This window comes from Crocodylus siamensis, chromosome 1 (genome assembly GCF_052110815.1).
Source record: "Crocodylus siamensis isolate JL-2025a chromosome 1, ASM5211081v1, whole genome shotgun sequence".
In the NCBI taxonomy this organism is placed as follows: Eukaryota; Metazoa; Chordata; order Crocodylia; family Crocodylidae; genus Crocodylus; species Crocodylus siamensis.
Genome location: NC_143395.1, coordinates 414,077,333 through 414,094,606, shown reverse-complemented (window position 1 = coordinate 414,094,606; position 17,274 = coordinate 414,077,333). Strand labels below are relative to the sequence as shown.

General features: G+C 47.2%; 1 protein-coding gene across 1 annotated transcript in view; it reads right to left on the bottom strand.

Moving 5' to 3' along the window:
• Window positions 1–2,103: 2,103 nt before the first annotated feature.
• Window positions 2,104–17,274, bottom strand: part of GUCY2F (guanylate cyclase 2F, retinal) — a 45,657-nt gene continuing 30,486 nt past the window's right edge. The window contains exons 15-17 of the mRNA XM_090031778.1: window positions 10,308–10,406; window positions 8,009–8,103; window positions 2,104–2,193 (exon numbers count right to left, since the gene is read on the bottom strand). Coding sequence (XP_089887904.1) covers window positions 2,104–2,193; window positions 8,009–8,103; window positions 10,308–10,406 — 284 coding nt within the window. The remainder of the gene's footprint in view (window positions 2,194–8,008; window positions 8,104–10,307; window positions 10,407–17,274) is intronic.

Below are 17,274 nucleotides of genomic sequence, written 5' to 3'. Positions count from 1 at the left end.
GAGGGCCTGGTCCTGCTCCACCTATCAGATGCCTAAGTAGACCTACATGCCTTTCCAGCCCGCTTGGGTCCCTGAAGAAATCTTAACATTTTTGCTAGCAACTTAGCTTTACATCCAAGGGAAAAAAAAGCAGTGAGCATGAGGACCCATCCACTTTATGCATTAACCATTTTTTCAGAGATCTGAGCATGGAAGAATAGAGTCTCACTTCCATGCTTGAATCCCCTAAGGCCCCTACTAAGGGGACCTCTGTCTCCTGTAGGCTCTTGTTGTGAACCTTATACCCCACTTGTGGTCCCAGTGATGCACTCAGGTTGCAACTCAGCGCATGAATGGAGGGCCACGAGCCTGAGGCATGAATCCCCAATTGGCCACATGTTTAGAGGTAAAGCTGGAAGCTCGCATGAGAGAGGAGATAGGAAAGGAGTCCCCTCGTCCTCATGGGAAGGGTCAGGGAGCCTTCCCACGCAAAGTGCACCAGATTCAAGACAGAGCCTGGCAAGGAAAGACGTAGAGCGTGCGACAGAGTGGGTCACTTCAGGGGACACCAGAGATGAGCAGATGGTAGCAAATGACACAATTCTGGTCTTGTCCCTCTGCTCAAAGTGCTATTGGTGAAAATCTTTCCAATAGACACCGGGTGGAGAACACCACCACCTTCAGATAGGCTTATGGGCCTTGATGGACAATCTGAAGTCATTCAGGGCAGGTCTTTTTTTACCTGGCCAGGTAAATAATAGCCTTCAGGCTTCAGACCTAGTCTCTCTTACAGTTCTTTGGCCTGACTTCCACAAAGTTCTCCCTTCTCCATGGAAAAGAAACAAGGTGGCATTGGTAAATGCATTGCTCCAGGGCTGTCTAGCTGCTGGTGTCCTGCCCGGGTGCTACTCCTCCCATCACTTCTGCTGCTGCGGTGGCTGGGATCTCTGGGCTCCCATTCCCACTTCCAGTATCTACTTTCTGCCCGTACCCCTCAGGGGTAAGGCAGTGGGGCCTGAGGGGGCCACAGCATGTAGCACCCACCTCCTCTGAAGTTGCACAGTCCTGAATTACTCTGCGTTTCACAGCTGTGGCCTATGGAGTGAGCAGCTGGAATAGAGCAAGAACATGCCTCCAAGCCAAAGGTGCCACACAGTCTTTTCAGACAGACAGATCCACAGACACTTGGCAAGCTATGGCCCAAGTGTAATTCTCTTTAAAACCCACACAGGCCTTCCGAAGTTCAGATGTGGCTGCAGAGGTGCAAAAGCTGGATGTACGTTATATTCTCTCCCAAAGTGGGAAGGTACTTTCCTTGCTTTACACAGGAAACTGAGACTCCAGGTTGCCCAACATCATTCAGGAAGTTAGAGGCAAGGCCTGTTTCCTGACTCCAAGTCGTGTACACTACCCACTAGACACACCATGTCTTGACATGTACATATTACATACCAAAAGCTATGAGGAAAGCATGCTCAGGTTGCAAAATCAAGCACTCAAAAGATAGGAGATGCTAGCATTAAGATTACTTGTGCATCCTTAATCCTGTCCCCTTCTGCAGATTAATTATGATTCAATCTTTTATTACTTCATCTCATGCTACTTATTTCATAGGATCCCAGACTCATTCAGTCCCCAGGAGGGATGGTGCTCAGGGGGAATGAAGCTGTTGTCTTGTAGAGACTTGATGGGGAAGAGACATCGGCCTGGTTGTCACCTATGTGGTGGTGACACTGAAGACCTCGGCTTCTCACTGGCTCCTCTAGTAGTCTAGGAAGGGGTAACAAAAGCAAACCCTGGGGAGCTCACGTGTAAGTGTGCTCATGGAAGGGGCCACCAAAGAGCCTACGTATGTGCTCCTGCAAGGTCATTCAATCAGATCTCTTGGTCAACATTTTCAAATGCCCTAATGAAGTCAGGACAGATACACCACCATCCACCTCTAGCAAGGGACAACCAGCTATGGATGATAGCACCACCTTTGTACTGAGAAAAAAGTTACCTGTGAAGATCAACATGCACTTTGCAAACCAACATCATGGAAAGATAAATTAGCTTGGTGGCCCGTTACCTCACAGCATCCCTCTTACAAGATTATTGATTGTATCAGCAGCTAAATTATACTTACCCTGGTTTTATGTCAGGAGGTTCTGGTAATGGTTTCAGGAAGCCTTGTTTCCCAACTAGCCAATATGTATCTTCTATCCCTTTGCCCTAAGAAGAAAATACATCTGTAACATTCAGAATTTGAGAGCCATCTCTTACACACTCATTCTCCAAGATCTGCACGTGCATTTGAAGGCAGAGTTTTTGTTTTTGAGCAACATATAGCTAAATTGAGAAGAGGGCTTTTGCACTGAGCTTGAGTACCTTGCACGAAAAGAACATACGTTGTTCAGCATAGAAGAATGGCCCGAATTAAAGCAATTCACTTAAAACTATTAGGCCTGTGCAAAGCAGCTAGTATTGGCTTTGGATTCAGCCAATTCAGGGGACAGTGATTTGATTCAGTGATTCAAATCACTGCCCCGATTCGATTCAGCCGAATCTGATTTGGAGATTCATAAATTCATAGATTCATAGACGCTAGGGTCAGAGAGGACCTCAACAGATCATCGGGTCTGACCCCCTGCCTGGGCAGGAAAGAGTGCTGGGGTCAGATAACCCCAGCCAGATGCCCATCCAACCTCCTCTTGAAAACCCCCAGGGTAGGGGAGAGCACCACCTCCCTTGGGAGCCCATTCCAGATTTTGTCCACCCTTACCATGAAGAAGATTTTCCTGATCTCTAGCCTAAATCTTCTCTCTGTCAGTATGTGACCATTGTTCCTTGTTACCCCAAGAGGTGCCCTGGTAATCAGAGCATCTCCCACCGCTTGCTGCTCCCCCCTAATAAATTTGTAGGTGGCCACAAGATCACCTCTCAGCCTTCTCTTGCAGAGGCTGAAGAGGTCCATCCCTTGGTCTCTCCTCATAGGGCTCATCCTGTAAGTCCCTAACCGTATGAGTGGCTTCCTCTTGACCCTCTCGAGTCTATCAACATCCTTCTTGAAGTTCGGTGCCCAAACCTGGACGCAGCACCCCAGCTGCAGTCTGACCAATGTCGCATAGAGGGGAAGTATCATCTCATTGGCTCTATTTGTTATGCATCTGCTGATGCACGATACAGTGTAGTTAGGTTTGCTGATGACTTCATCACACTCACGACTCATGTTCATCTTGGAGTCCCCTATGACTCTGAGGTCCCTTTCCGCTTCTGTGCTGCTGAGATGGTCGCTTCCCAGCCAGTCGGCGTGCTGGATATTTTTGCACCCTAGGTGCAGCACTCTCCACTTGTCCTTGTTGTCCACTGTATCCTATTGTGTAGTGCCTACTTTTCTAACCTGTCCAGGTAAAATCCCGGACGAGCCTTTTCTTAGTGACAGACAGGGAGAACAAGTATTTTTGCCTCTGGACTTAACGCCACCATTTAGTATCATCCACAAACTTGGACAGAGTACACCTCACTCCCACATCCAAGTCACTGATGAAGATACTGAAAAGTCCAGGTCCAAGGACCAAACCTGGTGGGACCCCCGCTACCCGCATCCTTCCAAGTCGATACCGACCCATCTACTAACACTCCCTGGGTGCGACCGCTAAGCCAATTTGCCACCCGCCGGATCGTGTAAACATCTGTCACAGCCTTTTAATTTATTTATGAGAATAGGATGAGATACAGTATCAAAGGCTTTGCTAAAGTCCAAGAAAATTACCTCTACTCTTGCATCTAAGCGTTGTGTGACCCTGTCATGATATGAAACCAGACTGGTCAGCCATGACCTACCTGCTATGAATCCATGCTGGTTTCCCTGCTGCATTATTTTTCCCACTGCACTTGCACAAATATGATCCTTCATAATCTTTTCAAAGACCTTTCCAAGGATGGAGATGAGACTGACTGGCCTATAATTACTTGGATCCTCCTTCCTCCCCTTGTTGAAAATAGGGACCACATTGGCCCCTTTCCAGTCTTCTGGGACCTGACCCGAGCTCCACCTGTACGCAAACAGCCATGCCAGTGGCTCTGCTATGACACCAGCCAATTCCTTCAGCTGAAGCTCATTCAGGCCTGCTGACATGAACACATCCAGTCCATCCAAGTGACTCTGCACCAAGTCAGCATCAATAGCTGGTGGGCTGGTGTCCCTCTGATGCCATCTAAGAGCCCATTAGGATACTTATCTTCAACCTTGTTCAGCAACACTGAGGCAACAAAGCTCACTGACAAGCTCAGCCTTGTTCTCCCTGTCTATCACTAAGGAAGAGTGTGTTCAGGATTTGAACCCAGGACTTCTCAGACCCAAACCAATAATCATGCCCCTAAACCAACAAGTAACTTGTAAGCATAGCTGCCAAATCTCCAAATCATAGATTTCATAGACATCAGGGCTGGAAGGCACCTCGGGAAATCATCGAGTCCAGCCCCCTGCCCAAAGGGCAGGAAGTCAGCTGGGGTCATAGGATCCCAGCAAGATAAGCATCCAATTTACTCTTGAAGGTGTTCATTGTAGGTGCTTGAACCACCTCCGCTGGCAGACTGTTCCAGACCTTGGGGGCTCGGACAGTAAAGAAATTCTTCCTGATGTCCAGCCTAAAATGGTCTTGCAGGAGTTTGTGACCGTTCGACCTCGTCATCCCTTGGGGCGCTCTGGTGAACAAACGTTCCCCCAGATCCTGGTGGTCACCCCTGATAAACTTATAGGTGGCCATCAGATCACCCCTGAGCCTGCGCTTTTCCAGGCTAAAGAGTCCCGTGGCTCTCAGCCTGTCATCGTAAGATCTGTTTTCCTGACCTCTGATCATGCGCGTGGCTCTCCTCTGGACTCTCTCAAGCTTCTCCACATCCTGTTGAGCCCAAAACTGGACGCAGTACTCCAGCTGCAGCCTCACCAAGGCCGAGTACAAGGGGAGAATGACGTCCCAGGATTTGGTCAAGAAGCATCTATGGATGTACGCCAGCATTTTGGTCGCTTTACTAGCCGCAGCATCGCATTGCAGGCTCATGTTCATCTTGTGGTCAATGATGACCCCCACGTCTCTTTCTTCTGTAGTGCTAACCAATGTAGCACTGCCGAGCCTATAAGGGTGCTGCAGGTTTTTCCTCCCAAGGTGGAGAACCTTGCATTTATCGGTGTTAAACACCATGAGGTTCTCGTCTGCCCATTTGCTGAGCGTGTCCAGGTCAGCCTGGATCACCCGCCTATCTTCTGGCGTGGATGCTTTGCCCCAAAGTTTGGTGTCATCGGCGAACTTGGCCAGTCCACTCCTGACTCCAATGTCCACATCGTTAATGAAGATGTTGAACAGTAATCAGGCAGTAATCAGGCAGGCCAGGCCCATGCCCCACCCCTCTCCCAGCCTGGCAATGGCTGCCCCATCTGCCCCAGCTCCGGCACTTGTTAACAAAAAGCCCCAGCTCACCGGGTATTGCCAGGTGGGGGGTGATCCCTCTTGACCCCCACTGCCCCATGCTGAGTAGGGGGGTTGGGAGGCTGGCTGGGGTCCCCCCCTGGTCCCCTCCTCCCCACCATCCCTAATACTTACCAGCTTGGAGTCAGCTGCAGCTCCCTGCTGCAGCCACTGGGGACTTCCCAAATCATCAAAGATCTCTGAATCTTTTCTGAAGATTCAGAGAGCTATGAATTGATTTGGACCTTTAAATGATTCAGTTTGGATTTGGAGATTCAGCCACCGAATTGGGCCGAATCTCCTCCAATCTCCTCCAAATCGAATCACCACCTGAAGCGTTGCACAGCCCTAAAAACTATATAGTTTGACAGAGCTAAGGAACTGTAGGTACATTTGCCAACTTGCTCCAAGGCTGAACGTGGTGCTCGCAGGGTTAGTCGAGAGGCTTTACAATGATAGCTGGATTTAATGTGAAAATAAGTCCATTGCAATTAGGATCTCCCTGTGCCAATAGCTCAGTGCTTTATTGAGAGGTGTCAGAGAGAGAAAATATCTAGGGTACTTTTTACTGGGAAAGCAGTTTTAAAGCGTTATTTTGAGGGTGTATATATCTATGAATTCGTTTTCTAAGTACCGTCATCTTAAGAGTAAACTACTTGCCTATGTGGATCTTAACTAGTAAGAGATACTCTTGGCTTTCTTGGTTACAGAGATGTTATGTTTGGTCTATCATTGCTATTTTTAATCATAAATGAAAAGCTTCCTTATATCCTGAATAATATGGGCTATGAACTGGAACTGGAAAGTACTCTTGCTCCCCAGATATGGAAAGCATAACCATTAGCCTGGAGCAGGGGGAGACTGAGGCTGAGTTTGCTTGGTTGTGTTTGTGGCTTACCCTCTGCAGATACATTGCATTCGGCAGAAAAAGATGCATTGTGAAATCTCATTCCAGCTGAAGACAGAGGCAAAATTCCTCTTGACTTCAGTGAGTCTAGGATTTCACCCAAATTCTTTATAACCCCTGGGTTGCACTGCATTTACATAATATACTTTGAAAGACACTGAGCACAGAAGATACACAGTCATCTCTCTTATGTTCTGGATCAAACTTAACATGCAAAACAGGCCCTTTTCAAATCCATGTTGTGAAAATCAGTGAAACCTCAGAAGCTGAGCACTGACTTTTCTGTGCAGGTAGTTTATGCTGCGCTACTGGAAAGTTAGCCTTGTAAGCCTGAAGCTAGGCAGAAGGCAGAGCAGGGTCTTACCTTATAGACTAACTCAGGGGTGGGCAAAATGTAGCCCATGGGCCAGATGCAGCCCACCAGGCCATACTATCCGGCCCTCCAGGCCCCTAAAAAATTTAGAAAATTAATACATATCTGCCGTGGCTGCCTGTCACGCAGCCCTCGATGGCTTGCCAAAACTCAGTAAGCGGCCCTTCACCTGAAATAATTGCCCACCCCTGGTCACTAACTCAATCAGAGAGACATGTTTTTGTAGGCTACAGCCTATTTCATCAGATGATGAAGTGTGAAGCATGAATGGACTCGCAGAGTGCAGGGTTACCAAATAGAAAGGCATATGGTCATTTAAATACAAAGAATATTCCTTCCCCCATCTTTTGTATTTTGATGACCTTATTCCTTTCAATTTAGTACCCAAGCTCTCTGCAAGTCCACTCATAACATCTGACAAAGTAGACTGTAGCATACAAAAGCTCATGCCTAGTAATCAGTGAACATCTGCTATGTTCTCCTAGGTAAGGACTTGGTTCAGCCACCCTCATTCACTTCCAGCAAAGCCTCAATTCCCACCCATTCTTAATTCTTTGGCTATGAAGTACTCATGGATTGTGGCATCCCAGATCATGAGGAGTAGCAGCAGAGCCCTAGCTATCTTGTTACCTGACAAAGTAGTGAGCAGAGCGCTGGATTTGCAGTGAGTAAAGTGCTAGAAGTTGGCACAATCCCCTCAAAGACATTGGACTCTACTGGTTTATACCAGCTGAGAACCTGGCCTGGAGCACTGCTTTCCATCCCATGCCTCCCACACGTTGGCAGGATGCTGAGGCAGAGCAGGCATTTGGATGAAAGCTAGGGAGTTCAGCAAAACAGCTCCAGAGCTCCACAGTTACTCAAGTAGATCGTTTCCATAGGCCTGACCTCAGCTGTCTTTTAAAATGAACTCCAGGGCTTAAAAACTGAGAGAGAGTATCTCATTGGGCAGAGGCTCTTTTATTATGGCACCAATGGGTCCACTCCCCCCAGCAAGGACTTCCCAAGCTGAGTTGGATCCATGAACTCTACTCCTCCATCATGATCGTCCCAAGCAGCCTTGGCGGGTCCCATTCCCAAGAACAACATGTGAAAATCAATAGTCAGCTAATTGCTTGGAGTTTCCTGTGATGTCAAGAATTCACTCAGATATTAACTGCACAAGAAATGGGTGACGGGAACAGTTCATGAGGGCTTTGAGGGAACAGGGACTTGATGGGTGGAGGCCATGAGAGAGGCTACCACCCTTGAAGAGAAAGCCTTCCCACAAATTGTGCCACGCACCCTTGGGTTTCTTACCTTCAGTTCTGTTTTCCCCCTGAGTACTATCTCATAGCCTTCATTTAGACTCTGAAGCGTCTCCACTGTGGTTCGGTTGACATGGATTCTGTAAGCTGCGAGTGGAAAGCAAGGTTTGAGCGTTATTGTAACCACGGTGGTGCAGGGAATACGTAAGAAGCAAGGGTTTGTTTTGGTTTTTTTACAATGAGTCCAATCAAGGGAAAGCAAAGCAGTTGTGTTGTTTTCTGCCACAAAATGTGACGTATCCACTATTTCAGCTGGCAAAAATATACTGGGAATTACCCCACAATTGCAGGTGCTTGGCTTTGCGATGTTTAACTGGGCAGGGTACGGTACCTCTTGATGTGTTACTAAGCCTTCTGAAAAATGGGGGTTTGGATAAATAGGAGGCAAATGGAGGCTGCGCATGGTCTTCAGGACCAGGCTTTCTGACCCAGCTAGTTACAGTAATGGATTTTGACCAGAGCTGCACAAAGTTGCTTGCATTTAAAGGAGAAAAAAAAAAAGAAGGGAAATGAGTTTATCTTGTGACATCCCTCCTTTCCCCAGCCTGTATTTCGACCATCTCAGGAGCTGATAGAAATATATTGACTTGCCATTGGAAAATACAAGGAAACTATTTCTAAAACATTTTCACCAACTTTCTTTCTTTTTTTTGTGATCGGCTCTTTTTTCAAGGCTGAGGCTCTCCCATTCTTCTCTGCTTCCAGGGATCTGGTAGTTACGCCAGTTAATGTTAATGGGAAGGCCAAAGATCTCATGTTTGGGAAGTGAGATTTCTATGTACAGAGAAGCCTGCGAGTTCAAGCTATAGCAGTAGATATTATGAGAAATCCTTCCCATCCCTTCTCATCATTATGAGAAGGGATACACTAGTATTTGGAGCAACCCTGAGCTGCATCTTGCTGGGAACTGGGATAGCCAATATTCTCAATCTCAGAACAAGTTCAAATTGCCGTTCTTCTGTTTAAAAAAATCCGGTCAACAAAATTGCCTCTCCAAACACCTCCAAATATGTAATGTGCCCCCACAATTACACGGGTTGCAATCATAGCCCAGACAGTGTTCACTTCATGTTAAATGATAAATTTAATCTTCAGTATCTTGCAAGTTGTCAGGGCTACCAGGGGAAGCCTTATACCACTGGGCAGAGGAAATTCCCTAGGGGACATACACTTACTGTAAACTCTCAAGGTTTCAGTTCTACAGGCCACAACATGATGTTTGCATCCATCAAAAAGGCATTCCAGGTAATATTGTAGAGGTGTTCAATGTACTAGTTATTTTTCTCTCTCTCAGAAGCAAATACACGCAAGGAGAGATTTGCAAAAGCGTAAAGAGAGCTAAAATGTGCCTGCCATTTTGCATCTGAAAATCTTGCTCTTTGGATAGAAGGTCTGAACTGGCTTCCACCAAACCGATGAACAAAACACCCATTGATGTCCGTGGTACAGGATTGAACCCTAAAAATGCCTAGTTTGCAAGCCCAGGAGTATGAAAACCAGAAACAATAACTATGAGGAGGAGGAAAAAGCGCTCTCAAATGTTCTTTACATATTTGTTTCCTTAACAATTCATGAGGGCTTGGTAAGGAAAAGGATTTTATTAGGATGACTTTACTGAGAAGGAAAAGAATCAATAAAACTTTCACCCCGCATCACATTCTTGTGTAGTCTCTCCTTTTCTCTTTATCTTTCTCTCTCTCTGATGTTTTCATGGCCATGGACACCTTTTAGGTATAGCACTTGCAGAATCTTGTAATCTGCCATTTTTGTCACTATATCTTTGCAGTAGTGTGTCTTATAAAAGAGCAGTAGATTAAGAGACCTGCGTGTCATACTGAAAGCCCAGCATTTTTCTGTCCAACAGAAGGTTATGATTGGTACCCTCCAGAGGAAGGAAAATGGGGCAATATGCCCAGCAAATCATTCACTTTAGTCAATGCGATGCAGGTCAGGGGATGCAGAGTATGGTTCGGTGCCACTCTCTCTCCAAGACTCAGTTGATGGGTTTCTACCTCACATAAACTCCTGGCAGCTGGCGCTGAGCGGTCGCGCTGTTGGCATCTTCAGAACAAGTGCGACTGAGCTGCCGTCTAGGCTAAAGGCCATTTGCCAGGAGGCGGTCACATCCCTGGTCTCAGCTGTCCCTGGGTGATGCCACCCTTGGCGACTTCACACCTGCAGCTTTCTCCAGCCCCGACTTTGCTTAAACATTTAAAGTGAACAAGGAGCGCTTCGGCGCTCTTGCAAGCCGTGCTAATCGCTCATCTACGCACGTTGCCGCGAGCACTTACGCAGCCCGGTGGATTCCATTCGCGAAGCGGTGTTCACCGTGTCCCCAAACAGACAGTAGCGAGGCATTGTCAGGCCCACCACACCTGCTACGCAAGGCCCTGCAAGCAAACATCCCAGCAATGCATCAGTAAGAAAGAGGGGGTCCATAGTGAGACTGGCGTGAATAATGGTGGGTTTGAGACTTACCTCTGCTGTGAAAGCCATAGGCTCATACAAGGAAATGGATTGTTTTAAGAGTTGATCACCCTTGGCGTTAGTTATCCGTGCGGAAGGACTAAGAACTACCCTGGATAGTAATCGAGCTTTATTGGGCCTAGAAGACAAAGCTCTTTGGGACCGGGACATGCCACTGGTCTGATACAGCTCATTTAGGGTGTATTTCACCTCTGTTTAGACAGCCTACAAAATCTCCTTGGCTTACTTATATCCCATTATAATGTGTTAGTTATAACCCCCCCCCCCCTCCATTAATATAGAGAGGAACTGAGACTTAGAGCTGGAATTTGCCCAAGGTCACCACCAGGTAGCATGAAAGTCAGGAGCAGAACTGAAGTGATCTTGGCAATGCATCAGACCACACCGCATCCCTCCCTAGAAAAGGAGACACGATTATTGTCTGTCTGGCAAACCAATGTTTACTTTCCCTGTATCTCATGCCTTATTCAAGATCCACTCCTTTCTAAAGTAGCTCTCCAAGAAGTCATGCTGCGTGCCAAATTTTCAGCAAGACGATACGCCTGGAGGATTTTCTCTGTCTCATGCACGCACGCGCGCGCACACACACACAGAGTTTTAAAATGCAATTGTCCAGACAGGACGTACACATCTCATGTCAGGGTCTCAGCCCGGATTATGCTCCAAAGAGGTAAGGTGAGTATGTACGTGCAGGCACCTGCATTTAAAAATTGCGTTTACAAAATGAATGCCCGCAACGATCCTGTGCTTGCCTGAAAGCTTGCAAATAAAGACTTTTTTTTTTGCAAACTTCTAGTCATTCTAATAAAAAAGATCACCTCTGCCATGAGTTCTGATTCCTTGTGTCTCTAGGCCAATACGGCTACAACCTGGATAGCTGACACAACAATCCCAGTTAGGTGAGGAGCTGCACCATTTATCTGAGAGAAGGCAGACAAGGTTCTTTGTATTCATCTGATCTCTTTTATTAGACTCAAATTCTTCTTTGCAAGCGTTCGGGTACAAATACCCTTCATCAGGCTGAGAAATCATCTGCATTGGTGTGTGCTCTTCCTGGATGGAATAGACTTCTCTGTATTTTTATTCAGGTACACTTACACCAGCTGTGTGTTAAGGGGTACACATGTGTTTGTGGCTGAGTGTTACTAGATAACATTATAAGTGCATGTAGCCCTTCCACTTTATGGTTATTCTGGGTATAGATTTAGTTTATCCTATCTGAGTCCCTGTCCATACCAGCTTAAAACATATAGGCATGAGTAGTGATAATACATCATGGTCATGTATCATATAGGTAAGCGAAGACGTCGTGGTACACGTGGGAAGTTACGGCAATTCTAAAAGCACAGAAACAAGTCTGTTCAAGATTAAAGTCATCCTTTTTGTGGGGGGAAAAGCTCGTGTCTAGAGAAGCTAAACGTTATCACAATAGCCAGCCAGGGAAGATATCAAGGAAAAGTACAAGCTGTTCAAGACACGTGTCGTAATGCACTGGCAGCAATATATTATCAGTCCATTCCTAGCTGTACTGCAGTAAGATACAGGGGCTTCTGTTTAAACCAGGACCCCGCTGTGCTCTGCATTGCATGAACACAGCATGAAAAGACAGTCTGTACCGTGAATCTAAGTCTCAGGCCAGAAAAAATATTTGGCCCTTCACTTAACTGAATTTGCTAGTTAACGCCACTTGCACGCATGTGTTCTGCCTTGTCAAGACGGGCTGAACAAGACCTGATTCATTCGGGGATCGCGCTCCCACAGTAACAAGTTTAAGAGGAAACCGGAATGGCTGTGATGAGAGCTTTGGGCCCCGTGGCCTCATTATGACGGGTTCCTCCCTTCTGGGTTTGCTTTAAAATGGCTTGTTGCCGGTGGACCTGGGTTCGTTAATGAGCCACGTTGGCTAAGCCTCTGCACCAGCCATCAGTAATACCGCAGAGGTTCATAAACTGAGCAAAGTACAAGGCTGGCTGCCAGAGATTCAGGCCCTGAGAAACAGGGGCCTCTAAGCATGCTTGGAAAAGCTCATCCTCTCCCCCACCGCCCTCTCCTGCTGTTCAGCTCCAGCCTGGACGTTGCCAGTGTTTGAACGCCTCAGCTGCTTTTGTTGGAGAGACGGTCCCGTCACAAGATTTTTGGCTCCATCAAGTCTCTTCAAGACTTCACTGTAGACCAAAAACTGGCCTTCCCCCTCCACCAAGCCAGATGTGCAGGCAGGGGTGACTGGTGCCTCTTGAGTCTGGTGGGGCACAAATTGTGGGCAGGCCCAGGGGCAGGCCAAAAGCCCAATATCCACTCCTATATTTCTGTGCCGTGGCTTAGTGCCCCCACCCCAACACACCGCCAGCCCGCGCATCAAAAAAATATGCCCTGTCCTGAGTGGTGCTAAGTCAGGGGCCAATCTCAGGGGGGCATGTGCTCCCCTGTGCTCCCCCAACCAGTCAGCAGTGTGTGCAGGAGGCAGATGTAATAGAATCATCGAATCCTAGAAAGAAGGACCGGAAGGGACCTGTAAGATCATCAAGTCCAGTCCCCTGCCATGGGCAGGAGATAATTGGGCTCAGATGAGTCCAACAAGGTATTTAATGGCTAGCAGAACTTCCCTATGTCACTCTCCCCATGTTGGGCAGGGTTGCCAACCCTCCCGGATTGGCCAGGAGTCTACTGGAATCGGCATCGATCTCCCAGTTTGATATCGTGAACAGGCTGAATAATACAATGAATGAACTTATGTCATGCTGGGGAAAAAAATTTCCTGGAATAGCTTTAGTCATAGTTGGCAACTCTAACGTTGGGTGAAAGCAAGCAGAATAGCCGCCTGTAACCTTTGCAGCACGCATGACCATGGCAGTTTCTACTATTTCCAAAGAGGAGCACGAGCTTCTCTCATCACCTTCCAGCTACCCATAGGCACTCAAGAGGTGTTGCAAAGGCTCTTACCCACCCTCTCCAAAATGCAGAACATATCAACCAGGGCCCCCATCTAGTGCTTCCTCATCACTCTACCAATAAAAATGCTTTATGGCTTTTTCCTTCCCAAGAAAAATGTGGAGAATAGGGTCATTCAAGCACTCCTTTGGCTCAGTGACTTGAAGAGCTCCTTCTGCCTGTACCACAGGTTCTTGCATTACCCATGTGGTGTTAATCTGGACTATTTTAGTGCATCTCATCCTTCCCGAATTCGCTGCACAGCCAAAGCTGGCTTCCGAAACCGAAATGCTATATTAGCTTAAAAAAAACCCAAGCAACCAACCTCCGCACACAACAATTAATGGCTCAAGTTGCTTCCCAGACTTACAAACTTTGTAAAAACAAAGCAAAATAATACAATTCATACACTACCTAGGAGTACATTTTTGCTAGTATGCAGAGAAGTCAAGTTGCATGACTCCTGTCAGCACACACCAACAGATGTTGCACATTTAAATCCAATCTTTCTGAGCTGAACATCAGCATTTCAGAAAGCTCCTCTATGAGGAAGTGAGTTTGGGGGTATGCTCTTCTTCAAACATTTTGCAAACATGAATGAACCTAAATCTCCCAGTAGAGAAATGAAAGAGGAGCACAGGGCTCAGGGGAGGGCCTAGCGAGTCAGGTATTGGCTTAAAGCATGGAAGACCTGGGTTCATTTTCTAGTTTTGTAATCTTACTTGATTACTGGAAAGACATTTTTCTTTCCTGTGCTTCACTTTCTTCCTATGTAAAATGGAGACAATGACACTGACCCTTTGGTAAAGTGCTTGGATATATAAAAAGTTGGGCACTACTTTATAGATTTCATAGATTTCATAGACATTAGGGCTGGAAGGGACCTCGGGAGATCATCGAGTCCAGCCCCCTGCCCAAAGGGCAGGAAGTCAGCTGGGGTCATAGGATCCCAGCAAGATAAGCATCCAATTTACTCTTGAAGGTGTTCATTGTAGGTACTTGAACCACCACCGATGGCAGACTGTTCCAGACCTTGGGGGCATGGACAGTAAAGAAATTCTTCCTTATGTCCAGCCTGAAACGGGCTTGCAGGAGTTTGTGACCATTCGACCTCGTCATCCCTCGGGGCGCTCTGGTGAACAAACGTTCCCCCAGATCCTGGTGGTCACCCCTGATAAACTTATAGGTGGCCATCAGATCACCCCTGAGCCTGCGCTTTTCCAGGCTAAAGAGTCCCATGGCTCTCAGCCTGTCATCGTAAGATCTGTTTTCCTGACCTCTGATCATGCGCGTGGCTCTCCTCTGGACTCTCTCAAGCTTCTCCGCATCCTTTTTGAATTGTGGAGCCCAAAACTGGACGCAGTACTCCAGCTGCAGCCTCACCAAGGCCGAGTACAAGGGGAGAATGACGTCCCGGGATTTGCCTGAGAAGCATCTATGGATGCACACCAGCATTTTGGTTGCTTTACTAGCCGCAGCATCGCATTGCAGGCTCATGTTCATCTTGTGGTCAGTAATGACCCCCAAGTCTCTTTCTTCTGTAGTGCTAACCAACGTAGCACTGCCGAGCCTATAAGGGTGCTGCAGGTTTTCCTCCCAAGGTGGAGAGCCTTGCATTTTTTGGTATTAAACACCATCAGGTTCTCGTCCGCCCATTTGCTGAGCTTGTCCAGGTCAGCCTGGATCACCCGCCTATCTTCTGGCGTGGATGCTTTGCCCCAAAGTTTGGTGTCATCGGCGAACTTGGCCAAAGTTTGGTGTCATCAGCGAACTTGGCCAGTCCACTCTTGACTCCAATGTCCACATCATTAATGAAGATGTTGAACAGGATGGGTCCCAGGACAGAGCCTTGAGGGACCCCACTGGTCACAGGGCACCACGATGAGTGACTGCCATCGATTACCACCCTCTGGGTCCGACCATGGAGCCAATTTCCCAGCCAGCAGATCGTGGTGGAGCCAAGGCCACAACTGGCCAGTTTGGCCAACAGGTGATCGTGGGATACCAGATCAAAAGCTTTTTTGAAGTCAAGATATATGACATCAATCTCTTCTCCCTCGTCCAGGTGATAGGTCCCCTGGTCATAGAAGGAAATGAGATTGGTCAAACAAGACCTACCCGCAACAAACCTGTGCTGGCTATCCCTTAGGATGTTAGGCTGGGCCAGTCCCTCAAGGATGGCCTCCTTAATAAACTTTTCTAAGATCTTCCCCAGGATAGAAGTCAGGCTAATGGGCCTGTAGTTAGCCGGATCCACTCTCCTCCCTTTCTTGAAGATTGGCACCACATTGGCCTTCTTCCAGTCTTCGGGCACCACACCAGAGCGCCAGGAGTTTTTCAAGTTCCGTGCCAGGGGCTGGGCTATGACGCTCGCCAGCTCCTTGAGTACCCTGGGGTGCAGGTTGTCAGGGCCGGCTGACTTGAAGGTATCCAGCTTCTCGAGGTGTTCCTTCACGAGGTCAGCATTTATGGAGGGTAGGTTTTATGTCTCAATGACACTCAGCTTGTGGATTGGGATGGGGATGGGGATGTGGACCAGAACAGCAGTCCAGCTACTGCAGTACCTGGTCTCTAACAGCTTCCTTTCCCTTGTCCATGCTCATCTCCAGAATTTTATTTAGGCAGGCATGCGCTGGCTCCTCAGACGCATTTGAGGACCAGTGGGTGCTAGCTGAAGTTCTCTGCTCAGTGTTTCCCCTGGCACCAAATTGCTAACCCATAGCTAAGGACCTACTCAAATGACAATTTCACAGATTGTGCAGAAGTCACAAAATCCAGCACTGCTCATGAAATCAGGCAATGTCTGTGAAACCTGTAAGGGGAAAATCTTATTGAAAATATAATGCTGGGTCCCACAAGGGAGCCAGCAGTCCTCATGGCCACCGTGGCCTGGTCGCACAGCCAGCTGGGGCGGGAAGCAGAGATTGGGCCAGTGATTCTCAACAGGGTTGTCCTGCACCTTGGGGTGACACAGGATCCTTTGAAGGGTGTTGGGAGGTGCAAGAAGATAAGTAAAGACTCATACTTGGTCCCTACCACCACTGTCCAGCCCATCCGGAAGGAGGTAAGCACAGCAATAAATCCATTTTAGAAATAGGGTGCCGCTCAACTTACACAAGTTATGAAGGGGGCCCTGAGTCTAATGAGGGGGAGCCTTGAGTCTAACAAGAGAGACGTTTGTTCTCAGAAAGGGTAGCTTTTGTCTAAAAAAGGTTAAGAACCACAGGTCTGGACCCACTGTCAATGTCTAACAAATAGGCCTGGCTCTGACAGCGGCCCATATTAAAGGCTTCAGAGAGGTGCAAGAAACACAGCGACTGACATTTGTGGAATAATCAGCATCTTCCTAACCACCGTTGGTTAGCAATTGACTTCTGCCCTAATGCATGAAAAAAATGTTTATACCCTGTATAGCGTAACAGCTGATGTCTCATTATCTATGTAGGATCCCAATTACAGCAAGAATCCGATGAACTCTTTAGCTTTCATTATATTGAATTTCTGTGAGTTCTGCAGGCTAAGTATAGAAAAACAGATTCTTTTTTTTCAGTGTAAAACGTGCAACTTGGTAGTTTGGTCACTGAATATCATTTGAGAAAGAAACATCCGAGTTACTGCCTTTCTAGCGCTCAGTATGCTTTATGCTTGTATTGTGTACCTTCTTACTTGATTTCTCTCTGCCCTACATGTTTTTTGATCTCTCTTTACAAGGAAAGTATTTTCCATGTCTCTACATTTCAGTTTATTGTTGTAGGAATTTGACTTCACAGCTCCATTTAACAGTGAGACCTATGTGGCTAAACCCCTGCATCGTGCTTAAAATTTAATCCACATGACTAATCC